Below are 26844 nucleotides of genomic sequence, written 5' to 3' on the forward strand. Positions count from 1 at the left end.
GAACAACAATTTTCAATAAATAAACCTGGAGTTATTTTTGGTAAAAATAAATAAACCTGGAGTAATTCTAATACTCACTCACTCGAACTTTTCATCCGTCGTCATCTTCTTTATCGCAACACAATAAGCATCTCAATCCTCGGCCGATTGAAACTCGCAGGTACCCGTTGTTTCTTCTACTCTCTCTCTCTCTGATTAAATTTCTTTTATAGATTCTACTTTGAATATGATAAATTTATTCAATTTTGATCCACAAATAATTGTTTATGTGTTGGAAGATATATGTTTTCCTGATTATGCTACGCTGGCTGTTTGGCCGCTGCTATTTGTTTCACCCCTTTACTTTTATTAACTGCTTATTGAATTTGTTATTGCTTTGTTACAATTCTGTTCTAAGAAAATTCTCCTTTTTATGCAATTGTTTGTTGTGCTTCTTTATATAAGTTGCTTTTATCAATAGCTTTTCTTTTGTTGAATTTGTGTGTAACTGTTAAGAGACCCAACAATAAGATAATTTGTGGCAAATTAATCTATAATGTGTCACTTAATCTTTTTGGTGTGCTTGCTTGGGTATTTAGATATTTCCTACTCTTGGGGGTGAACAAATATTCCTATTATTCTTTGTTATGCATTCATGTAACCGTGATTTTGGACTTCTGTATCCAAGCATGAATTTATCAATTCATAAGCTAATTTTCTTTATCATATGATCCCTATAAAGAATATGATATCACATGGTAATAACAAATGGATGGTAGATGATTTGCATTGCATCAAACTAATTTGTCTTCACCAATGTTATTTATTTTTTGTATAATTAGTTTATAGTTTCATTCATAATTTAGCCACACTAAAATAGTATATCTGAATCTGCCCGAGTCTTGACAAGGGACAAAATACTAACGTAACAACTTACATTTACCATTTAAAATATACTTAAACACATTTTTCACCGCTTAATTTTTAAAACGTAGCAATTTTAGTCCCCTATAAAAAAAAAAGCCAAAGTCCACCCTAATGTTTTTGTTTTGCCCCTTTTGCCAAACCCCAATTTTGACTTAGTTAAGCCTATGTGTATTGCCACTTAACCCACAAAGATGTTAGCTGTCTCAATCTTTATATATATAAATGTTAGACATAAATGTTAGACAGTCTGCAAGTAGCCCTGAGTAACCCTAATCCCTGAGAATCGAACACAAGACCAATAGCCCAATAGCTTCTCCTCAACATTTTGACCACTAAGCCACTAACAATTTTTTTGATTTAATTTTGTTTCCATTAATTGATATCCAATATCCCACTATCACATTATCCGTAACTCACTAACCACTTATTAATATCTACCCACACGGTTATTATTATCAACATCATAACTTACCACTAAACCCCGTCCACTAACCTTAATGCATGACTGAACTTTTTGACAAATTGTCTACGTTATTAATCATTATTTTAATATAGCCACTTATAACATTTCTATAAGCAATATATATGTCTCATTTCAAATTAGGGAATATATATATATATGTCTGATTTCATTTTTTTTTTGAAGGAATGTTTGATTTCATTTTTATTCTTTATTTTTTTTATGGAGTATATACATCATACAGTCAATTAATGAATCGCTTTAGTTTTTTTAAAACACTATTGTATTCCATTAAATGTTTCTAATAATATAGTCAATTTGATAACTATACATGAAACTCTAAAAAACCATTCAAAAAAATATATACCCGTGCATCGCACGGGTTATAGTCTAGTTTTTAATTAAAAAATAAAAAGATGTCAGCTAACAAAAATGAATAAAATAAAATAAATGAAAAAAAAAAGAAATAAAAAAGAATAGGAACAACACAATAAATCACACGCCATCCTTATCCCAGAAAATAGTTATGGTATTAGATTGTTTATAATATTGTTCTTGTGATATTTTTAACAAAAAAATGTAATTAAAAAATTTCATAGTTGGCATCTTTGTGGGTTAAGTGCAATTAGTTAGGGGTGAAAAGTGCAATTAAGCCTTTGTTTTTAAAAGAAGTTTCCTGTTTTTTTTTTTTTTTTTTTTTTAAAGCTTCGATAGAATGATAATGCTTTTAACTTGAATTATCATATTGCTTGCTTGCAGCAACAATGAAGAGCTGTGAAAAGCTTGAGAATGAGTTGCCTGATCAAATTATATCTTGTATCTTTTCCAAGTTAGCTTTGAAGGATTTGGTGAAAACCAGTGCATTGTCCAAACAATGGATTCACGAATGGGGATTAAGGATGGACCTTAACTTTGATCTCTATACCATGTTTGACTATAACACAAATCAAGACTTACCACAAATCCTTCCTCTCTCTCAAAAGTTTCACTTTCAATCTGAATTTGCCACAAGATTGGATCAATTTATGCTCCATTATAAAGGTGCCATGATCCGTTCCATTCGAGTAAAATTTCCATTAGGTGATGAACATAGGGATGTCATTGATAGATTGATATCCAAAGGAATTGCCAAGGGTGCCAAACATATTGAACTTCTCTTCTCTTCTGAAACAACTTCTGAAACAAGTGATACTACTATTTCTAATATGCCATACAAATTTTCCCTTGTTCTCTTACCCAACAATGATTCTTTGACCTATTTGCACCTCCAAAAATGCGTCTTAGATGAACCAAGGGACTTCTTTAGATTAAAAAATTTGAGAACTCTTGTGTTGCAACAAATTGATTAAAAAAAAAATCAACAAAAGGACTAAAATGAACCAACTACATGAATGAGGTACTTCAAAGTAACCTCTCTCTGCCAAAATTCTGTGGGAAATGACCAAAATGCCCCCCAGGGACTAAAATGACTCAAAATGACTCAAATGCAATTTTAAAATGGTTTTTAACAGGGAATTCAAGCAGGGACTTATTTAAACTAATTGAAGGGACTCAGAGACAATTTTTAGAGATTAAACAGAATTTTAACACTGGAAATGACTAAAATGCCCCTAGGGGCTAAACTGACTCAAAATGACTTTAAATGTAATTTTTGAAATGGATTTTAACATGGAATTGAAATAAGGATTTATACAAACCAATTGAAAAGACTCAAAACAAATTTCAAGGACTAAAATGAGTTTGAATGCAGGAAATGACTAAAATACCCTTTTTCATGAATTTTGCAAGTAACATTGAAATAAAATGCAGAGAAATATGCAATTGATCAGAGACAAATTCAAATGACTTAAAATGCAAGGAAAATATTTTTGGATGACTTGAAATGCAAGAAAACATAGACAGATACACAGTTGAAAAGATTTTTAGAGCTAAATTGAGAGATAAAGCAGAGTAAAATGTCAGTGTAAACAATAGCAAATTGGCAATTCTTCAAGAGTAATAGACATATATTCAAGATAGAAGAAATATTTTGAATAAGTATTTTTAGGTCCAAAATTAGGGTATAACAACATGAGAAGAATTGAAATACTTGAAGCTATTGCCATTTTCAACCTTCGATTGGTGTCATTGCTGCATACGCGAAAGCTAAACTGAAATGCATTTTCACACATACTACTTAGTACGGTACTCGCAAAATAGGATATTCGGGGGGGCCGATAAAGCAATGTTCAAAACAAACGCACAAGGAGGCCCAGTTAGATTCTTCAAAAAGGAGGCCCATTAGAGTTAAACATAGGCAACACGACTATAAATAAATAAATAAACCTGGAGTAATCCTAATGCTAACTCACTCGAACTTTTCATCCAAGCCGTCGTCATCTTCTTTATCGCAGCACAATAAGCATCTCAATCCTCGGCCGATTGAAACTCGCAGGTACCCGTTGTTTCTTCTACTCTCTCTCTGATTAAATTTCTTTTATAGATTCTACTTTGAATATGATAAATTTATTCAATTTTGATCCTTTAACTGTTAGAGACTCAACATAGAAACTGGCACGTTTTCGGTCCGATTGGTCAGATCTACCTTTTCCCCTTTCCGGACACAAATATCTTAGTTTTCTGGCCAGATCTGCTGTTTTCTTGATTATGCTACGCCGGCTGTTTGCTATGCGCGTTTATGTTTACTAATTAAGTTTGATGAAGATTTCAGGGTCCTTTAGGCTAAGAAAATAAAAAAATATTAAAATTGGCTACAAAAATAAAACTTGTAGAGTAAGTTAGCAACACATAACCCAAATCTTTCCTTTATTTTTTTTCCTGGACTATGCATAGTTCTTTTTCTTTTGAAAGAAGGATTTTGCAACTTAATTTTTCTCGATCAAGAAATAGTAGATGTTTCCTTTGTAACATTTTATTTCGTCAAAAAATTACTTTATATTCAATATTTATTGCTTGATTTTCCTGTTTTTTTTTTTTTTTTTCTGTGTGGTATAATGTATGTGGGTGAAGACTTAATTACGTTAACAACACTGTAGTGTTTTTTTTTTCCTAAAAAAAAAAAAAAAGATTAAGCTTTTTTTGTAAAAAAATATTTTATTGATTAGGTTAACAACATTGTAGTCTTTTTCTTCCTAAAAAAAAAGATTGAGCTTTTTTTTGTAAAAAAATAAAAATAAAACAGAATCGTTTAGCACACAAACAAATATTAAGGAAACATTTTTTTTTTTAATTTATTAAAAAGTAAGTGTGAGATGGGTTCCTAACTCACTCCTTCATGTTTTTGGTTGGAAGTAAGTTAGCAACCCCCCACCCACACACACACACACATATATGTGTGTATTTACCCCTTTACTCGGGTGAATTTATTGATTTTATTAATTGCTTATTGAATCTGTTATTGCAATTGTTTGTTGTGCTTCTTTATATAAGTTGCTTTTATCAATAGCTTTTCTTTTGTTGAATTTGTGTGTAACTGTTAGAGACCCAACAATAAGATAATTTGTGGCAAATTAATCTATAATGTGTCACCTAATCTTTTTGGTGTGCTTGCTTGGGTATTTAGATATTTCCTACTCTTGGGGGTGAACAAATATTTCTATTATTCATTCTTTGTTATGCATATGTAACCATGATTTTGGACTTCTGTATCCAAGCATGAATTTATCAATTCATAAGCTAATTTTCTTTATCATATGATCCCTATAAAGAATATGATATCACATGGTAATGAGTATGGCTACAAGTATTCAACCAACTGTGCTTACAACAAATAACAAATGGATGGTAGATGATTTGCATTGCATCAAACTAATTTGTCTTCACCAATGTTATTTATTTTTTGTATAATTAGTTTATAGTTTCATTCATAATTTAGCCACACTAAAATAATACATCTGAATCTGCCCCTGAGTCTTGACAAGGGACAAAATACTAACGTAACAACTTACATTTACCATTTAAAATATACTTAAACACATTTTTCACCTCTTAATTTTTAAAACGTAGCAATTTTAGTCCCCAATAAATAAAAAAGCCAAAGTCCACCCTAATGTTTTTGTTTTGCCCCTTTTGCCAAACCCCAATTTTGACTTAGTTAAGCCTATGTGTATTGCCACTTAACCCACAAAGATGTTAGCTGTCTGAATTTTTAATTAAAAAATAAAAAGATGTCAGCTAACAAAAATGAATAAAATAAAATAAATGAAAAAAAAAAGAAATAAAAAAGAATAGGAACAACACAATAAATCACGCCATCCTTGTCCCAGAAAATAGTTATGGTATTAGATTGTTTATAATATTGTTCTTGTGATATTTTTAACAAAAAAATATAATTAAAAAATTTCATAGTTGGCATCTTTGTGGGTTAAGTGCAATTAGTTAGGGGTGAAAAGTGCAATTAAGCCTTTGTTTTTAAAAGAAGTTTCCTGTTTGTTTTTTTTTTTTTTTTTTTTTTTTTTTTTTTTTTTTAAGCTTCGATAGAATGATAATGCTTTTAACTTGAATTATCATATTGCTTGCAGCAACAATGAAGAGCTGTGAAAAGCTTGAGAATGAGTTGCCTGATCAAATTATATCTTGTATCTTTTCCAAGTTAGCTTTGAAGGATTTGGTGAAAACCAGTGCATTGTCCAAACAATGGATTCACGAATGGGGATTAAGGATGGACCTTAACTTTGATCTCTATACCATGTTTGACTATAACACAAATCAAGACTTACCACAAATCCTTCCTCTCTCTCAAAAGTTTCACTTTCAATCTGAATTTGCCACAAGATTGGATCAATTTATGCTCCATTATAAAGGTGCCATGATCCGTTCCATTCGAGTAAAATTTCCATTAGGTGATGAACATAGGGATGTCATTGATAGATTGATATCCAAAGGAATTGCCAAGGGTGCCAAACATATTGAACTTCTCTTCTCTTCTGAAACAACTTCTGAAACAAGTGATACTACTATTTCTAATATGCCATACAAATTTTCCCTTGTTCTCTTACCCAACAATGATTCTTTGACCTATTTGCACCTCCAAAAATGCGTCTTAGATGAACCCAGGGACTTCTTTGGATTAAAAAATTTGAGAACTCTTGTGTTACAACAAATTGATGTGAAGAACACACTCGTTCAGACTTTGTGTTCAAATTGCAGCCATCTTGTAGACTTCACCTTTGATGATTGTAAGATCACTTCCAAGTTGACAATAATTAGTCAATCATTGCTTCGTATGAGCATTGTTAACTGTGGGTTTTACCGTCGAAAGCTTATAACTATCATTGCATCAAGTCTCTTATCCTTCGAACATTCTTCTGTTCATCATTTTACTCCACACCCAATGAACATTCAAGCTCCTATGTTATCCAAGTTTAGCTTTAGAGGTTGTATGTTTTCAGAGCGTATAAGGTTATTTGCATTGAAGAACATAACAACAATTATGTTTGATGCAATACTACTTGAAAATCTATCCACGCACATCTTGCCTACTCTGTTTTCTGAATGTCTTCAACTAGAAGATGTCACCTTTAAGAACTGCTTGCACATAAGTTCAATAAAAATTACAAGTTCGAAGTTACGTCAGTTGATCATACTTGATTGTGGTCAGTCGAATGACTCTCCTATTGAGATATCTATTGATGCATTAAATCTTTTATCCTTTGAATATACTGGGTACACCACACGGATAATTTCTTTTACGGCTCCAAGGTTATCGAAGGTTTTCTTGGATACATCAGATAGAGGGAATACTCCACACCTTTTTGATCCAATTGCAAGTTTACCACATATTGAGAATTTAGCTTTGATTGTCGGCACTTCACAAGTGAGTCACTCGACGACATTGTGCATTCCAGCACTGCCTTGTATTCTTTCCATTACGTTGTTCACTAGTTGCTTCTAATTCAATTAATTATCATTGTTGTAAACAGGTAAAGGAATTAGCGAAAGTCTTGGTTCAGTTTCAAAATCTTAGACAATTGGAGTTACGTATTGATGGAGCATGTGATCCTAGTATGGACTTCTTTTGGCTTTTAGATATTGCAACAAATTCTCAACATCTCCAAAAACTTACTTTGAGTGTAAGTCATTCAACCAACGTTTTTTTTTTTTTTGGCCTTGAATGGTACTAGAAGTTTATTTTAAAACTAAGCAATTATACACGGTCATATGCATGGAAATCTAAATGTAAAGAATTTTAAAACTAAGCAATTATACACGGTCATATGCATGGAAATCTAAATGTAAAGAATTTTGAAATTAGAAGGGGGAATCTCAATGTTTAGATAAACCAAAATATTTATTAACTTTAAAATTTACAAATGACTCCTATTTAGGGATGACAATGGGTACCCAATGGGCAGGGTACTATAGTAATCATCCCCATACCCGCGTTTATAAAAAATGCCTGTACCCTCATGGGCTACAACTTTAGTGCCCTTTACCTGCATTTTAACTATGAAAAAACTAAAAAAACACCACAATTGAAATAAAACTATGATCCAAAGGGGGTGTTTGTTTCATGGATGTAAAATTCATTCCTTGGAATAACTTTCCCAGGGATACAATAATGAGAATTTTATTCCTAGGAATATTTCAAAAATGTGTTTGTTTACTAATTTAAACTCCTGGGTAGCTGTCAAAATATATACTTGTTTTATAAATAAAAAAAGAAAAGAAAAATCATCAATTAACTAATTTACATTGAAGTAGAAGTGATTGGATACAAAACGTGGGTTCATATTCCTTGGAATAAAATTTTCCCATCCCTCTCTCTCTTGGGAATAAAAATGGTTAGAACATGGGTAAAATGGATTCCTGGGTATTATTTATTCCTAGGCATGTTGATTTTGTTCCTTCATACCAAACACAGGAATACTCATTTCCCATTCTCTATTCCCAGGAATGCATTTTTTATCTCTGAAACAAACCCCCCCAAAGGGTTACTTTATTAAGCTATTATAGGTTTAGGTTTATGCTAAAATAGTTAAATAAATGAATTAATTGTACACCAAAAATAAATAAATTATTTATCATATTATATAAATACATAAATGCGGTTGCGGGGCTGGGTAGTACAGTGCCCTCAGACCCATTAAAGCTGGGTTCTACCCTACCTATAACGGGTATTTTTTGCGGGTTCCATTGGATTTGGGTCCATTTGCCATCCCTACCTATTCAATCATTTAATCAAAATAAAACGTTTTTAATTTATGAAGTAATCATACTCACCCGATAAAATATGAAGTTACCGAATTTATTAACTAAGATATAAATTCATGTATATATTAGTCCTTAAAACATTGATAAGACGGAACCTTTTATTTTAAAATCGAAAACTAGCTAGAGAAGTAAAGATAGAATATGGTCAAATTATATGTCCAATCAGGAGTTACGGTCCTTTATGTCATAAATCAATGTCATAAATTATATGTCTAATGCATCTATTTGTTTTTTGTGTTCAAAAATAATTATTTTTAACGAAAAAGAAAACTTACAGTTTCCTAATAAATCCAAGTTGACATATGAAATAAAGAATTATTGATGTTAAATTCCCACTGTAAAAAAAAAATCGAAGCTCATACATATTCCAGTTAGTGAATACAAGAATTAAATCCGTAAATAGGTCTTCACTTCAACTTAATGTTCGACTCAAGATCTCTCAAAATTTTATTTATAATTTCTAAAAGACAACCTGCATATACTCTATTATTCACTATCTTCCTTTTTTAGTGTCGTTTGATTGGATTCCTATTTCCAATCCCTATTTAACTGTCATTTTGGTAGATTAAGGACATAATTTGTAAATTAGACCTGTTCTCAATTACCCTTATCTCATTCAATAAAATTAATGACCTGTTCTCAATCACCCTTGTCTCATTCAATAAAATTAATGATATATATTTGAAAAATTAAACTTTTATTTTTTTAAAACAAATTTGTATTTTATTATCTTCAAATATCAAACAAAATTTTGTTACGTATATAGTGGTTCCATGAATATTGATGTCATCTTCAACATCAATAAAATATTTGATTAAAGTTGAAGGAAATTTAATCATTTTTTTTGAATGAAAAAGTTAAATTATTCTTAACTTTTCTTTTGATTAATGTGAAGTTAGAATAATTTTTATTTTGCTTTACAGTTATGAAAAAAGATGCGTATAATATTTAGATGTATGACAATTGTTTGTTACAAGATGAGATAGAAATAGAGTGTGTAAAAAAATAGAAATTTGTTTGATAAAAAGAGAGTAGTTATCAATTGTTTGTTATAAGAAAAATTAACACTTTAAATTTATTGAATCGAGAAAGTGCGAAAAAAATAGGATATTATTATATTAAAATAAATTAATGGAATAAAAAAGGGGCAAAAGTCCACTTCCTTAATTTGGTGTTACTATTTTCATAAACAAAAAACTGATTTCCAACCATAAATTAATAATATAAGAGTTTAAAATATTTTTACTTGAAGTCTAAGGGCTAGTCTTTAACTTCGGTTTCTCTATTTTTTTTCTTCTAGTGTGGAATGAGTACGTGAAAGAATAACTGAGAGTGGAGAACCAGTAGTACTAATAGTACTAACATCGTAGCTAAATAAACAGGTATTATTCCAATACACTAATCTGTTTATTTAGCTATGATGTTAGTACTATGATGTTGAAAATTGCGCCAATGCTTAAAAAGTTTAAAATTACCATTTATGTTAGCATGACCCTCTTTTTATTTACTCTCTCCGTCCCTATATGTAAGCACCTATTTGACTAAAAATTTGTCCCTAAATGTAAACCCCCTTTCAAATTACTAGATTAATTATTTTTTTCCTAAACATACCCCTAATTAATATACTTAGGAAAAGATATTAAACTAACATTTTAATTAGACACATTAATTACACTTAACATTTTTTCTTAAGAAATATGAAAAAAGCTTAAGGGGTTATATTCAGAGACGGAGGGAGTATTTTCAACCATATATAATCGAGGGGGTCATGCTAACATAAATGGTAATTTTAAACTTTTTAAGCATTGGCGCAATTTTCAGCCATAAAGTATTATGAAATTATCAAATTAGTTCTGACATAGATATTAAATGTATCTACGCAAGTGCTGCCACATCATTATTGGCAAGGTCACGTTACCATAATTGGCCTCAAAATGGGTGAGGGACCGAAACTCATAAATTTGAGAGACCAAAAAGTTGGATTTTAAAATTGGGGACCAAAACTCCATTTTTTCTAAAACATGGAAACCACAAGTGCATTTGTCTTATAAGCTAACTTATTGACCTTGTCAAACATAATCTCTATCATAATAAACATCTTATTTCAGTTAAAATAATGAGTAAATCCTGGATTAGTTTTATATGCTAATGGAATTTTAAAATTCTCATAAATGTAATATTATTGTCGTTATTTTTAATTTTCAGATTAAAAATCTACATGCGGAACATTCACATATGGTTGGATTTAAGAGGCAAAAAAGCAAATATGCGGGGGTTTTTCATCATAATTTGAAATATGTGGAGTTTCGCGGCTGTGTTTGCTCCATAAATGTTTTTGACTTGGCTACTCACCTATTGAGGAGTGCAAATTCGCTTAAGAAAATGACTTTCCGTTTTAGTGACAGAGTCTATCTTGGAGGTGGAAGATGGACAACTTATTTTAATGCCTGTGGCGGTGATTGTTGGTTAGGAAAGAATGTCATTCACGAGATGCTTAAGGATGAAGTAAATGAACAATTTCAGCTTATAATTTTGTAGTGTCATTTTTTCTATTTATGAGTTTTTACTACTATTATTATTTGTAATAAACTTTTCGTAAAAACTGTACAATTTACTTTATTTATGAATTACAATATTTACTTTTATTTTTTCTGTGTTTTTATTTATATGAAGGAATCATTGTAGAAATAGACATGAAGTTATTATTTGATTGTGGGTCTGTTGGTAACACAAATAAGCTAGCTTATCTTTTATAGTTTATAACTTAAAAGATCATATGACAAAAAATAGACCTGTGTTGGTAACCGTTTTTATCATGATCTTATGTTTATTTTTAACTTATAATTTATCATGAGCTTGTAGTTTATTTTTAGCTTGGAACTTATTTATCTTCACGTTATTATAAACAGCGTTTAAGATTATAACTTATAGTTTGTAATCTTTAATTCTACTTTTATTTCAACTCTGTTTTTACCATATATAATTAAATGGTTTAATGTTGGTTATTTCTCTTGTAAAATCGCTTTTAAGACCAGACTTAACAAAAAGTCCAAATTTTAACATAAAAATGGGTAATACCAATTTTTAAGAAAAAAATCAAATTGACCAAGAGCAAATTTAACCAATCCATTACACTAATAACTCAAATTAATCATAGTAGAATAGAAGCTAACATGAAACTTAAACCATTCTGGAACATAATTGCATGTTTTAAGGTGGTGGCGTTGTTAATAGTTTGTCTTGCACAATTTTTAGACAATGTCACAATGCAACATCTTGGTCCCTCAAGTTCAAGCAATTGTATTGTGATAAATTTATTTTAGGGTGTAATTTTTACAACCTTGAGGGCAATGTTAGTCTTGATGGGGTCGGTATTGGTACGAGCAAGGATATGGTGCAATGAACTAGGGAGACCCAATATGATCTAACTACATACAAGAAGTGGAATGACTATGTTGCCATTTAGGAGTGACTTATCGGTTCTTGAAGATTGGCGACTCACTAGTTTGTTAGGAATGATCTAGATTAACTTTACCTATATAAGATATTGTACTTTATCTATACTACTTACAAAAGGGGACCTTAAAAAAACCACTGCAGATTGTCTCTAAAATTTGTTTGGTTTTTGATTTAAATTTTAATGCTTGGATTCTGTACGTGCCTTTCTTTATTTCTATTTTCCGCCGCCAACAATCAATTTGTGTGCAATTCGTGGCGTATAGCGTGTGGTGAACAATGTTTTCTATTGATTGATACCCTCTATGCCATTTGTGTTAACTGTTCAGTGAGAGGGAAAATTCAAATTTTTGTTGTGTGTGGACCAAGACCATCCACAATGGTGGATGCTTCATCTATTTATCACCATATTAAATAGGCACCCATTGTGGAGTATAATATATGGGTGGCTATGGAGAAGGGGGGTGGCTATGGAAGCACCCTCTCTCTCTTCATTTTTCATGGGTCCTATTTAATAAATCTTAACTAAGAAATCAGAATTGACAACATCACTGCAAACATCAGCAATATTTGTGAAGGACAATCCATAAGGTGAAACCAGAGTAGTATGGTAAGAGCCAGAGCTTGGAGCAACAACAAAGAAAAACATCATGTAAACCTCCCCCTTTGTCAATTTTCCTGGAAAAGATGGAGAAGTTGCTTCCTAATAGTGGCATGTATCTTTCCACGCTACAACCACAATACCATGGTTGACTATGTTTTTCAGTTGTGGTTGGTTTATTGACTGGTATTTCAGATGATTGTTATTGAGTTGACTGATCACACATAAGAGTTTGATACAAGTAATTGCAATTTTTATTTGATGTTTTCTACTTGGGATGATCATTTTGATGTTATGCAGTGGTAAGTGCGAGGTTGCGTTGTTTGGTGATTATGTGGATATCATGCAAAAGTTGGCGGGAAAATCAGTTGATGGATTTTCTGTGGTTGTTGCTCAGTTTGTAAATGTGAAGATCTTCAGAGGTAATTGTTGTTTAGGATAGTGAGACTGTTATAGTTTCTTTGTTTTGTTGTATGTTTATGTTCTTGCTCTTTTGTTTTCTTATTTTATTACAAAGAGGGTTTCATCGCATAATGTAATGAAAACTATCAGGATCATGTAACCCAGGTATAAAAGAGGCTCTTGATCTCAAGGCTAGGTTGGCAGTTTGGTATTTAGATTGAGAATAGGTTGACTTATTAATTTCAGGGTGAATTCACATTGCATGATTGCCTAATTTTGTAGGTTTGCAACACTTGGAGTGGAATCTTCTGCACCTATACCCATACTTAGTTCACGTATAGGGCTTTCAGAGGAGGAGGATTTTCTTCGTACCTATACAAGTAAAAAAATTGTTGAGTGAAGGATTTGGTTGAGGATGGTACCTATGTTGTTTTTAGGTGTTACTGATGGTGTTGTTGAAGGAGAAGAGTGGTGGTATCCTACATGCAAGTGTCACGTGAGTGTTACTTCTGATTCTGGCTCATAATATTGTAAAGGTTGTGTAAAACATGTTTTTCACATGGTTCCAAGGTTGTGTGGATTATAGTCTTTGTGGCTTTGTTTTTGGAATGATAGTTATGTGTATAAGGTGAGTTCATGTAAGTGATGCAGCTGATGAAGTTGTCTTTGTTCTTTTTGACAATGATGTCAATTATCTTATTGACAAGCAATCTTTTGTATTGGTATCTGCTGCAAAGGTATGAGTAGTTTGAACTGGGTTATAATTATTGTCACTTTGTTATTGAGTTGATTTTTGTTTTGAGATTTATTTGTAAATATATTGGTTTATGACAATGATAATGAACACATTGTAGGCTGAAAATGATGGATTTTGTCCTCGTGTCTGGCCTGAAGGGTATGAGGCTTTTATTCAGAGTTGAGAAGTCTATTGAATTAAGTGTTTTGTTTGATGATTCCTTTAGAGTGAAAATGTGCAAGGAAAAAGATATTATTGATGCTTTTTGTCTTCAATTCGTTGACTGTGCCTCTGTTAAAGTAAGTTTATATTGTATGGTTATCTATAAATGATTGAATGTTTGGTTTGCTTAATGTGTTTAGTTTCTTCCATTGCGTATCAATCTTCCAAGATGTTTGGTGAAAAGTCTGATGTTGCAGAAGTTAAGGTTGGTGTGGATGTTGGAGAAGGCTTGGATGTTGAGTCCTTTGTTTCCAATGTCGTTGTTGATCCACCGGCTGCTGACTATGCTTCCACCGAGGTAATTTTATATGGTATAGTGATCTACGTATGATTGATTGATTGGTTTGCTTAATGTGGTTACTTTCTTCCATTGCATAGGAATTGCCTAGGTGTTTGTTGAAAAGGCTAATGGTACAGAGGTTAAAAGGTGTGGATGTTGGCAACTCCAACTGTGATCTTAACGAGGATAGTGATTATAAAGATGATGATAGTGATTATGGGGATGGTGACACCGATCCTGGTCTTATTAATTTGGGTGATGACACCAACATTGTTGGTGAATACTCAACTTCAATTGATGGTCGATCCAGTCTGAAATATGATGACAGTTCTGTTAAGAGGAAGCTTATTGATGCCTTTGAGGATTCTGTTGTGCATGATACCAAGAAGCTCAGGAGGTTTAGAGTGTTGTGTGTTTGTTATATGTATGTTTGCTTTTTAAGTAAGGCCTTTGTGTGCATAGCCATGCTTGGGGTTTTATTTATGTTGCTTTGCTTAGTATTATATATATATATATATATATATATATATATATATATATATATATATATATATATATATATACACACATATATACATATATAGTAGGGGAATGCTAATGCGCACACACTCAAAAATTAGAAGGTGTATATTAACAATGTACACCTTCCGGTCACTATTATAAGCAAAAATCAACATTTTGGATTCATTCATTTAATGATGTATTTGGTCTATAATAAAGACCACATACATCATTAAATGAATGAACCTACAATATTTTTTTTGCTTATAATAGTGACTGGAGGGTGTACACATTTTATATTTGGTCCAAAAACCCACACTTTTACTTTTAAAAGCCACTAAACTCAATGGGTGTTATGGTAATTTTAATTTTTTGTCTCTCTCCTTGCAATTAATGAATCATCTTTGTTTAACACAAATTACTAATAACTGTGTGTCTGTTCGTTCATCATGGTTGTCCAGTTTTTTTTTTTTTAATAGGAATAACAATATCTTTGGCACTATATAAAAAAGACCATCATCTTCGTACCTCCCTCAATTGCACCTGTTTTTTTTGTTCAATTTCAGTTGAAGGAAAAATATATCATAACCATTTGATGTGGCCTTGCAGCGTTAGTAAGACTAAAATTGTATCCCAATTAATCTAAATCTTCTAGAGTAAAACGTTAACCTTGGCCGTACTATCAATGGAAGAAAATGAGCACATGAATTTTTTGCAGCTATGAAAGTCTTTTTTTTTTTTGGTCGAAAAGCCATGAGAGATAAAAGGGTTGACTAAGGGATGATTCATTAACTGCAAAGGAGAGAGACAAAAAATCGAAATTACCATAACACCCATTGAGTTTTATGGCTTTTAAAAGTAAAAGTGTGGGTTTTTAGACCAAATATAAAATGTGTACATTGCTAATATACACCTTCTAATTTTTGAGTGTGTGCGCATTAGCATTCCCTATATATATATATATATATATATATATATATATATATATATATATATATATATATATATATATGGGTTTGTACAATAGACTAACTCATTTTTATGAAGGTCTATTTTAGTAAGGTGCACTTTTTACTTTAGATAAAAGGGTTTTTCTAGATAAAAAGATCCTTATGCTATTTTTTTGAAAAAGAACAAACTAAAGTATACAATTGTAATTGATGTTTAAACATTTATTTTTATTTCTAAATTTATGCTTTTTGGTCCCACTTATTCTCTCACCTTTGCTAATGCTCTCTCTCAGTGGTGGACTCACGTAGGGGTCAGGGTGTTCAAGTGAACCCCCTCACTTCTTAAATTTAAGTTCAAAATTTTATGCTTTTTCATAATGAACCCCCTTAAATTTCAACATTGCACCACACCTCTCCTTTCACTTTGTGGTTGCTAGTTACTACTCCGATAAAGCTCCGATAAAGCTAGTTAGTACGCTGGCTCCGATAAAGCTCACTGACATTACAGCAGCGCTGTCCAATGACAGACTACAACTATTTATAATATTAATTAATTCATAAGTTGCAATTTACTATAATATTTAGAGTAATTAATTCATAAGTTGTAATTTAAAATCGACTTGTGGGAGTTGAACCAGGTTAGGTTATGTAGGGAAATGAAACAAAACCATTGCCAGTTTAAAATCTATGTATTTGTAACTTTGTTACATATTTATATTTATCTTGTAATGAATAATAAAAATAAATCAATTCTCTCATGAAGGGTAAATTAACAAAGTTTATGATTTTAAAACTTAACCCTTACTAATGCATGAAGATTGTGAAAAGTAAATTGTGTAGAGAACAATTGTCAAATACATATCTAATTTTTTTAGTACATTGTAATATATATTATTATAATTATAATTATTAATTAAAGTTTTAAAAGTTTGAACCCCCTGATCCCAGGTCCTCTCTCCCGTTCTTCCATTCTCTTCAAATCAAGTGCAGAAACCACAAACCTTTGCTTATTCATTTTAGTTTCTTCACCGATTCTCACTCTTAAGTAATACTTGTTGCACCGTTACAACAACTCTTTTTTTATTGCAGAAGCTGTTCTTATTGTATCTTTTTGTCTTCTATTTTCCTTGTGCTCAAACTTTATAATTCCAAAATTATGTTTTGAATTTAGGTTCCAAACAAAATTACTAATATAAACATACTTTTGGCGAACGTTGATGAGTGGAAGCATAGAATTTGTTGGCAAATAACTTAATTATGTTCATCTAATTAGTAGTTGCCTGTTTAGATTTGACCCTTTTAATCAGGATATATGTAAAATCTTATGCAAATTCTATTTCAACGACATGATAAAAGTTTGGGAAAAAATTCGAAACTAGCTGCAAGTTTATGTTTGATTCTTCTGCACCAGATATGAAGAAAATGGAAAGAGTCCATGGAAGAAAGAGAATCGGTGAGAGAGAAGATAGCAATAATAGTGGTCATGAAAGAAAAAAAAGAAAATAAAAAAAAATTAATGATCAAACATAAATTACAGTTTTATCCTTGTGTTTTGATTTTTTCAAAAAGCAAATATTGGGTCTTTTGGTCCAAAAGAAAAGGTGCACCTTGTTAAAATAGACCTTCATAAAAATGAGTGGGTCTATTGTAGCAAACCTCATATATATATATATATATATATATATATATATATATATATATATATATATATATATATATATATATGAAAGAGAGGTTACAGGTAGAATACAAGAGAGGATAATAAAACTAGTGAAAGAAAAGCGTACCTCTAAAAGAAAACTAATTTCCCTTATATAGAGAAATATGGTTCACTATTTGAACCGGTAAAAGGCTACTGTATAATCCGGTAGCCGGTCAACTAAATAATTACAACACGACAAAATCGTTGTTTAAGCTAAGTACGCTGTGGGCCCCATCGTTACTTTTACAATGATCACAACAAAACAAAAAACTTTTACAAAATTCAAAAAAGAAAAAGTAAAGAAAAGATTCTTCGGTGACTAATTGTTTTACCAAAATTATTGGTCTTTGTGACTCATTACCACCAATAATGTTTTGTCTACACCATTATTATTGATGTTCCACTATGTCTTCTCCATTATTATGTCACTACTTTTATTTTGACCAAAGAAGGATTCCTTTTGATAATTGATATTGTTGCAGAGATTTTCTCTTGGTGACATAACAATTCATTATGGTGTACCTTAGCACTCTATTATTGCTCAAATTATTTTGCTACGTGAGCTTTCAAAGAGTCCCAAAACTCTTCTGAAATTGGTTCATCTTCTGGCTGAGATTCTCTTGCGATATCTTCTTCAAAATAATCCTTTGATCCTAAGGATGAAGTAGACATTTTATCTTCATTGGATGTAGTTTTTGCTGGGAAAGAACTTAAAAATTGTTCTTTCATGTAATCTATAACTCGGATCATAATTTGATCTTCACTTTCTTGAGGATATTTCCTCTGATAATATTTCTTCATTTCTTCTAAAGAAAAGCTCTGAGAGCTTTGTTTCTTAATGGAACTTTTCTCATCAATTTTGATGGTGTTTGAAATATTTGCAGCTATTGCTTTAATGTCCTCAGGACCCATATTTGTCCACCATTTGAAGAAAAAGTTTCTTTGTAAAACATGAATATTACGCTGGGTTTTTGAGATAACAATTATCCATCTCCAAATCCAAGGTATTTGAAATTTGATGAAATATAAACATGGACATTGTCCAGAAATCATTTTATTAGATGCTATTTTAGCAATTAAGGGACTATTCTTACACCAAGAAGTGTACAAATTTTGTATCTCTTCTAGTAAGATTTCAAGAGATGGTCCAAATTTTAACCACCAATCATAAAACCAATTTGGTATGGGTTTTTCTACAATCTCAGGATTAATAGAGAAAAACCAAGAATGTTTATTTTTTGGGTTTTGATAATAGAAAGCCTGGGTAAAGGCCTGGATATAATTCCAATAATTAAAGTAGATATATTTACCTTCATCAATTTTAATGGCTTTATCACCATTTGGATTAAGACCCCAATCACTTGGTAATAAAATTTTATTAATATGATACTTTGAGAAACTTATAAAGTTTCCTGGATTATTGTTATGGTGATTATGAGTAATTGTCACTGATCCAGTAACAGATAACAATAATTCTAAATTTGGTCTAGCTTTACCAGAGAGACCAGGATATCCTCTAGATTCAAGATATCTTTCTTTAATTGACCAGCTATCATTATTGGTCAAGGATAAATCTTCGTCATCAATATACATGACATCTTCTGTAACAGGACTTTCAAAAAATTCAGAAATTTTTTCTTGAGGAGATTCCTCAAGTGCAATTTGTTTGTAAGATATTATCTTACTTGTAGAAGATGAAGAAGATGCTTCATCTTTCTTTGAAGGTAAAGGCATTTGCCTTCCTTTACGATGAACTGTTGTCCAATCCCCTATTAAGGGAATGTTGTTTTCAGGTTGAGGTAGCATATTACTACTCCCAAATCCACGACCACGACCATATTGCTCGCGGCCTCCTCTGCCCCTATAAGCTAATTTTTACCAAACAAAGCCTAAATCTTCGCAGTTGGGAGCATTACATTTTTAAAACTACTATCCGTCACCGTGGGAGCATTACGTTTCTAGAAAATATCCAAAAATTAATAAAACTTCATAAAAAATCCAGAAACTAAAAAAATCCAAATATTTGTATCAACGCATAAAAACCGAAATTCAATCAACATAGCATGGATTCCAACAACGTCAAATTCCCAAATAGAAAAACTCTAATTTTCATCGTTTTAGACTATGTTTGGCAAAGCCAATAAGTTAACTTATAACTTACAGGCGGATAACTTATAAGTTCGTAGCTTCGTTCGGTAACCGTCTTTTTGTAAGGAGTTTATAGCTTATTTTTTAGACGTTATTTCAAGTAGTGTTTGAACTTATAGCTTATAGCTTATCAATATTTCTTCCATTTTTATCTTTTATAATTTATTATAATTTAACTAATAGATATAATTATCCTGTAATAATAGATATAATTACGTGGTTATATATGCCTTTTGGGGTACGGGCATTGCAACTCAATCTTCAACGCAATATTTATTTTTTTCATAAATAAATAAAAATATCATTCCTAACCACCACCTTCTCTCCTACTTTCAGGCCACCACAAATCTCCATTTTAAAAACTAATATGATTTTCTTCTTCCCCATGATGTCTGCAACAAAACCATATATTTATTTTGGGATTGGAGAACTTTCACCGGCGACCACCAAGCCGGAAACTGTTGCAACCGCGTCGGCTACCACCGCTTAATTTCTGCAAAAACTCAAAACAATTTATGAACCCAGAAGCATACAATTACTCCATTCTTCCCATCTTCAATTCTTCACACATGGCATACTGTCGACAGCGGCAACAATAACAACAACAACCTGATCTTTGGTTTTTATTTAACTTATTCTTCAAATCAACAACTGCATCATCAATTCATCACCTTCAACCACAAAAAAACTAGCTTCATCATCCCTCACCCACATATCATCTACGCAACACAACACACAATGTTGTAGTGGAAGAACAAGAAAGAAAATCATCAAACCATGGAAGAACAAGAACGAGAAGAAAATATATATGAGAAGAAGATGAAGATGGAGTTTTGTATTTTTGTTATTTCTGGGTTTTTATTTCTAGGTTTTCATATTTTATTTTTGATTTTTTTTATTTTTCGATGGGTGAATATGGTGTGAAGAGACTGATTAATGATTATTTCTAGGTTTTCATCTTTTATTTTTGATTTTTTGATTTTTAGATGGATGAATATGGTGTGAAGAGATTGATTAATGAAAATTTTGATGTTAAGCTTGTTGTTTTTATTGTTGCTGCTGCTTGTAAAATTTATTGTTGTTGTTGAAATTGAGATTGGGATGTTTGTGGTTGTTAAAAAGGTTGATGGTAATGAAGAAATTGTTGATGGTGATGAAGAAATTGTTGTTTTTTTTTTTTTTGAACAAATCAAAATGGAATATATTGCTCAAAAGCAAGGTGATTCACCCCGCACAAGGTGTGCTAAAGTGATGAAGCTGTTGTTGTTTTATGTGTAGTCATAGATCTCGACCATTAGATTAAAAGATTAATAGTTGAAATCGTCAATTTTAGTAGACTCATTTAGCTTCTTCAAATCATTTAGTTAAAATCGTTTATAATTAATTTTTGATTGTGACGAATTAAAGTTCGAATAAAGAAATGTGTGTTTAAAGATCGCAATGGAGGAAACATACGTAAACAACAAAAGAAAAAAATATATTTAAAAAGGATTTCATAAATTTTAGTATTGTTTAAACTAGTAAAAATTAACAATGCTCACATTTATTGCATATCTAATTTTGTAATAACTTAATACATGTTTAAATTTGTGACGAGTTTGACAAAATTTTGATGACATATAGCATGTATTTGGCATGGAGTAGAGTTGGTGAAAACGCGACAGAAATTTGCGTTAAGGTGAAAGTTACTTTTGGAGCTTCTCCTTTTTTTACATCTATAAACCATGAGTTTGAAAAACACACCGTCAAACTAAACATATTGATAGTGGTTTTATGAAGTTCAATTATAATGAGTAATCTTCATTTTAACAAAATCTATATTCTAGAGCTTCGCAAAATTAAGTTGTCGCTAACATTTTGTCTAACTCACTCACAATTTTTAGTGTTAACTCTTGGTTGCTAAAAATATGAATCGTGTTAATCGAATATTTAGTCGAGGGCTAAAAATTGTTCCACCCAACAATATTTGATGGTGTAAAATTAAACAATAAAAGTAGTGTTGAATGGGGCTTTGGTTTGTGTCACTGGAAAAGTGTTGGTTGATGTACACAGTACATATCACACTTTTAAAAACCGGACCGGACATTGACTCGGTAAGGTTACTAGGTCACTAGGTCATTAGTCGAACCAATGAGTCAGTGGTTGAACCGCATGACTGAATCGGATTAAACCAGATGACTCGGTCATATAACTCGGTGTTTACAACAAGGCTTTACAAACATTTAGCCGGATAAAATCGAATGACTCGGACTCTAAAAAATCTATAAAGAAAACACAATACCTTTTCTTTTTATAAAAAAAAAAAATAAAAAAATAACACAACATCTAAAAAATTACCAAATAAATTAACATAATTTGGTAAGATTATTTATTTAAAAATGATTTATCTAAATAAATAATAATCAACTTAGTAAAACAATTGGAATTAATTGTTAAAAAAAAAACAATTGAATTAATATATTAGAGAATAAAAAAGGTATCGTGAAACTTTTGTTTTATGACTGTTTGAGTTAGTAAAACAATTTGAATTAGATAATTGGGCTTTCTACCAAAAACAAAATTAATGGGCTTGGATAACCCATCACCCAACTCTTAAGGAAAATTGTTTTTTTTGACATAAAAAACTTCACAATGACACAAGTAAAATACTAAAATGCCCCCAACGGTAGTTAACTACTATTGGGAAAATCGGCGGTGAGTAACTGCCGCTGGTTCCAGCGGTAGTTAACTACCGCTGGTGCCAGCGGTAGTTAACTACCGCTAAAATCTTTTCTTCAATTCACACTACAAAACACTTCTTCTCCATCTTTGTTGCTTTTCTTCACTACCCAAATAAAATTCTTACCTGATGCTTGAAGTCTTATAGCAATTTCTTGAAGCTAGGAGCTAGAGCAGATTAACAACTTCCAAAACAACTTGATTACTCATAAATTTCTCAATTTCTCAAAAATGTTTTTCATCTTTGTTGATTTGTTGAAAAACAATCATAAATTAATTACTCAAAAACTTATGTTATTTACTTGTCAAAATTTGGAGGATATGAATTGCTGCAACATACAAATGAAAAGATGACCTCAAAACAAAAGTCCAATGTTTTTGTTATTTATGGATATGAAGGAAAAAAAAAAAAGCTTGGCCATGGAGAAAGAGGCAATTCTTCAACAGATTGATGACGAAAAAAATTGGTGAAGCTGTATAATTGGTGAAACAAGAGTATTGTAGTGAAACTATGATGTATAATTGATGCTAGCAGTAATGGAACGGTTGGGAAAGAGAGCAAAGAAGATGGAGAAGATGGAGTGCTGTGTAGTGTGAATTGAAGAACAGATTTAAGGGGTAGTTAACTACCGCTGGGGCCAGCGGTAGTTAACTGCTGCAGGGTTCTCAACAGTAGTTAACTACCGCTAGGGGCATTTTAGTATTTTACTTGTGTCATTGTGAAGTTTTTTATGTCAGAAAAACAATTTTCACTCTTAAGAGAGGCAAACAAACCCTAGTTGCATTCTATGTCTGCCGCACCAACAAACACAACACACAATAGCACCACTCTTCTTTTCTTTTCTTCTTTACATGAAATGAGAAAGAACAAAAACTGCAATATGAATGCAAAAAGAATGAATCGCAGCATTCATGAAATGAGAAAGAACAAAGAATGAATCGCGATAGAGTCATGATTTGAGTGCAGTTCTACCCAAATTCAAACAAAAACTTCAAGATTCAGCAGATCTTTCCATCTATCCTTTCTAATTTCTTCAATCTGATTTTTTATTTTTCGGATTAAATTTTTAAATAAGTCTGGCATTGACCCGAAAAACTTCAAGATTCAGCAGATCTTTCCATCTATCCTTTCTAATTTCTTCAATCTGATTTTTTATTTTTCGGATTAAATTTTTAAATAAGTCTGGCATTGACCCGGTCCGGTTCATCAAAACGTCCGGTTCATCGGTTTTCGCCGGTTTGATTACATGTCCGATCCAATAATCAAATCGAACCGGTCACCCCACAAGTTCTCGGTCGGACCGGTTCAACTGGCCGATCCGATTTTTAAAACTATGGTACATACAGTTCGAGAACCGCTCGTGTGGGTTGTCACAAAAACAAAACAAAACAAAACAAAACAAATGCATATGGTGTTTTGAGTATTACTGTTTTTTTTTTCTTGCTGGATGTGCTTGCACACACACTCACTCGGGGTTTGGGCTGAAAAACAGAATCTGTTTGTCTTTTTGTTTAGTCCTTTTTTTGCTTTTTCAAAGGGAACGGAAAACATATGATTTTGAAAGCTAACAAACAAAGTTAAAACCATCCATCAATCTCACCACCTGTCCCTCACGTCTTTCTACAATCTTTGTTTACCCCTCAACCAATATCTTCTCTTTAAAATAAATTACTTAACATGCATTTAACATTTTTCATATACTTTTTATTAACATTGACACTTAATTAACTCATGAATATTGGCTTCTACAATGTCGTTGATTCGGTTTCAGTTGTCGATTTGATGACTTCTTCGATAAATGATTTGTATGCATCTATGTATGTGTTCTTTGAACCTTTAGATTTGTTCCAACTATGACGAGCCTTTGAAATCAAACTCATCTAAACTTTTTGCAATCATAAACACTAAATATATGAACAATTTTTTGAGTTGAAAGTCTAACCTACATTTTGGAAAATGTAACTTGATATTTGCATTGGTTCAAAGGAACGTTGAAACTAGATATGTTTGTTATACATTACGATAATTTTGTGCGTAAATGTAAACTAAAATATATATAAAATTAAGTTTTCTTGGACTTTTTTATAAATTGGCCGCACTTAGCTTCTTTCTTCCAAATTAAAATAGATGATCACGTGCTAATGGAAATTCTGACCAAATTAACTATTCTAATAATGCCGTAAGCTTGTACTTTAATGCCGTCGGTTGAGACAAAATTTTTAAAAAGTTTATATATGTACCAAGCAGAACCTATTCAAACTATACAATAATATTATTAAACTTATTGTACATATCGAGCCACTTTGATACATAAACTTATTATATTGAACTCTTGTGTGACATATATTCTTGATATGCAATTAAACAAAAAAACATGTATTCTTTCTTGATATGTATGAAACTCAATTTATCTGCACGCGCACGAAGGGCTTGTAGTAGGTAGCATGACAACAAGGACTGATACATGCTCTTAATCATGCAAATTAAGATAAAAAATAAATATATTATCAGCTTATGCTGGAATTATTGAATTGATCACTTTGAAGTAAGGAATATATCACATAATTAATGATGTTAGTTTTCTATGGAGTACTATAATATAAAAAAGGGTGGTTATGTGCATAACAAAGATCTCATGTATACATGTAACAAAACAAATCCATCAACTGATTCCATCATTCTCTTTTCTGTGAATAAATAATTGGGAAATGTTAACTTGTGCCTTTAAAGCACAAGTTTAGAAGCCAAATGTAAAAATAATGTATTGGAATGCGTGCATTAAATTTAATATTTAATGTTTTAATGAATTTAATGCACAAAGTTTAATAAAATATTTTTTTTTTTTGATTTCTTAACATGTGCCCTAAGGGCACAAGTTAACACTACCCTAAATAATTTTGGAAGCTATCAATGAATTTGATCCTTTCCCAATTTCAAACTTCTCAAGTGAAAAAAAGTAATATGAAAAGGTCAATCAAAATAAAAAGACCTTTGTTTATTTTTAATTAACATAATTACTAACTGCTCCTTTCCTTCTTGTTATAGTAGCCCTAGCTTTTAGTTGTTTTCTTTTCTCCCTTTCATGATGTTTAAGGCGTGCATGTGATTTAGTATAATGGTGTTTATTAATTAGGGAGACCCTTGGTAATTATAATTTCTTGGTTAAGAGTAAAAACATGTTTGTTTAACCAACCGTAATTATAATATATATGACCTCAAGTATATGCATTTTAGACAAGAGAAGCTAGCTGTAAAAGTAAAACCACACGAAATGCATGAGACTGAAACAAACACAGTTACAAAGGTCAAATTCAAAGGAAAACCTTTATTATTTTCTGAGGTAAAAAAGAAAGTACGAAATGATGGGTTTTACTACTTCTTTCTTTGACCAAAAGAAGAGATCTTATTGCATCTTGTGTAGGATACATTAACACCATTTGTTACCCATTCTTACTTGCTTTGTTTGGTTGTTATAAAAACGTACTCTCTTTGCATTGCCACTTACACACATTTCTTGTTTTTGCGTTCTGTTTGGCTCACCCATGTCCCAATCCCGTCATCTCAAGATGAGAAAATCTTGTGTGGACCAGGACCAAGAATTTTGGTTTGGTCACACACAAGAATTTGCCTTCTCTCTCTTCTCTTCTCTCTTCTCCATTTTCTCTCTCTTCTCTCTTCTCTCTTTGTGTGTGACCAAACCAAAATTCTTGGTCCTGGTCCACACAAGTGTTTCTCTCTCAAGATTCCTTCCATTTCTTTGCAAACCAACAAAATTATCGCACGTGATATGTCATTCATCAAGTTCCAACCCCACTATGCCACGTATATCTATATTGTTGATATGCATGGTCGACGTTACTATCGTTAATTATGTACGTGGGAAAATACTTACGTACCATAGCAGTTGGGTATCATTGTACCGTTGGCCAGTCAAATTTTGACACATGTCAAAATCTTTTAAAACCAGTTTTCACAAAAACCGACTTAGAAGGTTAAGAATATATAAAATAAATCCAAGAGGAAAAATGATTTTATTACCTTTTATTTTAAATCCAAATTATCAGGATATTACTCAGGTAAAAGCACAAATTAATTGGTGCGAAGAAACAGCTCAATATTATCTAAGAGAAGATTTTGATTATTTTCTCTTTAAAGAAAATATAGAATTAGCTGATTCGTTAAGAGAAAACCTTAAAAAATTAGTCAGATAATTTATGGATGGACTAATAAATCCATTTGGAAAAATAATACCTCAACCATTCATATTAGAACCTAATTATAATAATATAATTAGAATGAGAAACCAAATTAATTGGTTAAGAGAAACAGCATATTGGTTTCTAATAATTGAAAATGATTATTCTACATACTGGGAGTATGAAAATTTTGCAAATCTTTTAAGCATAAAAATACAAAAATTTCTACATGACTAATAAAGGACTAGGAGAAAAAATACAAGATATTTATGAAAAAATAGTTGTTTTGCAAGAACGACTAGAGAAAATAGTTTCTTTCATAGAAACTTCAACAGAATATTGGATAGATAACA

At 31.4% G+C, this 26844-nt stretch overlaps 4 protein-coding genes and 1 long non-coding RNA gene across 10 annotated transcripts; 3 read left to right on the plus strand and 2 right to left on the minus strand.

Annotated features, from left to right (window-relative positions):
• The first annotated feature begins 69 nt into the window (after positions 1-69).
• On the plus strand, positions 70-13899 carry LOC146906439 (uncharacterized). 6 transcript variants are annotated; one of them, XM_085730974.1, is made up of 7 exons: positions 70-160; positions 2126-3800; positions 5887-7181; positions 7288-7437; positions 12943-13057; positions 13188-13233; positions 13320-13899. In XM_085730974.1, exons 3-7 carry the CDS (start codon positions 5892-5894, stop codon positions 13435-13437), a joined length of 1719 nt encoding a protein of 572 aa, XP_085587100.1. In that variant the 5' UTR covers positions 70-160; positions 2126-3800; positions 5887-5891; the 3' UTR covers positions 13438-13899. The 6 variants fall into 6 exon arrangements, 4 of the variants coding, with proteins under 4 accessions (XP_085587100.1, XP_085587101.1, XP_085587102.1 ...); XM_085730975.1 differs by having other exon boundaries at positions 13188-13202; XR_015020680.1 differs by lacking the exon at positions 13188-13233 and having other exon boundaries at positions 12936-13057.
• Positions 2131-2715, plus strand: LOC146906440 (FBD-associated F-box protein At3g49020-like). Its single transcript, XM_085728825.1, has one exon. The coding sequence runs from the start codon at positions 2131-2133 to the stop codon at positions 2713-2715; it is 585 nt and encodes a 194-aa protein (XP_085584951.1).
• On the plus strand, positions 13402-14737 carry LOC146906441 (uncharacterized). The gene is made up of 5 exons (XM_085728826.1): positions 13402-13533; positions 13892-13932; positions 14136-14293; positions 14374-14672; positions 14722-14737. The coding sequence occupies exons 1-5, from the start codon at positions 13484-13486 to the stop codon at positions 14735-14737; spliced, it is 564 nt and encodes a 187-aa protein (XP_085584952.1). The 5' UTR covers positions 13402-13483.
• Positions 14738-14884: 147 nt separating this feature from the next.
• Positions 14885-15746, minus strand: LOC146906442 (uncharacterized). Its single transcript, XR_015019134.1, has 2 exons — positions 15068-15746; positions 14885-14919 (listed from the first exon to the last, which is right to left on the minus strand). It is a non-coding gene; the product is annotated as an uncharacterized LOC146906442 (long non-coding RNA).
• A 2145-nt stretch (positions 15747-17891) lies between these two features.
• LOC146906443 (uncharacterized) lies at positions 17892-20147 on the minus strand. Its single transcript, XM_085728827.1, has 2 exons — positions 20116-20147; positions 17892-19289 (listed from the first exon to the last, which is right to left on the minus strand). Exons 1-2 carry the CDS (start codon positions 20145-20147, stop codon positions 17975-17977), a joined length of 1347 nt encoding a protein of 448 aa, XP_085584953.1. The 3' UTR covers positions 17892-17974.
• Between the last annotated feature and the right edge of the window lie 6697 nt (positions 20148-26844).

Source organism: Medicago sativa, chromosome 7, assembly GCF_051527215.1.
Source record: "Medicago sativa cultivar Bolivia chromosome 7, Bolivia_mono, whole genome shotgun sequence".
NCBI classification, from domain to species: domain Eukaryota; kingdom Viridiplantae; phylum Streptophyta; class Magnoliopsida; order Fabales; family Fabaceae; genus Medicago; species Medicago sativa.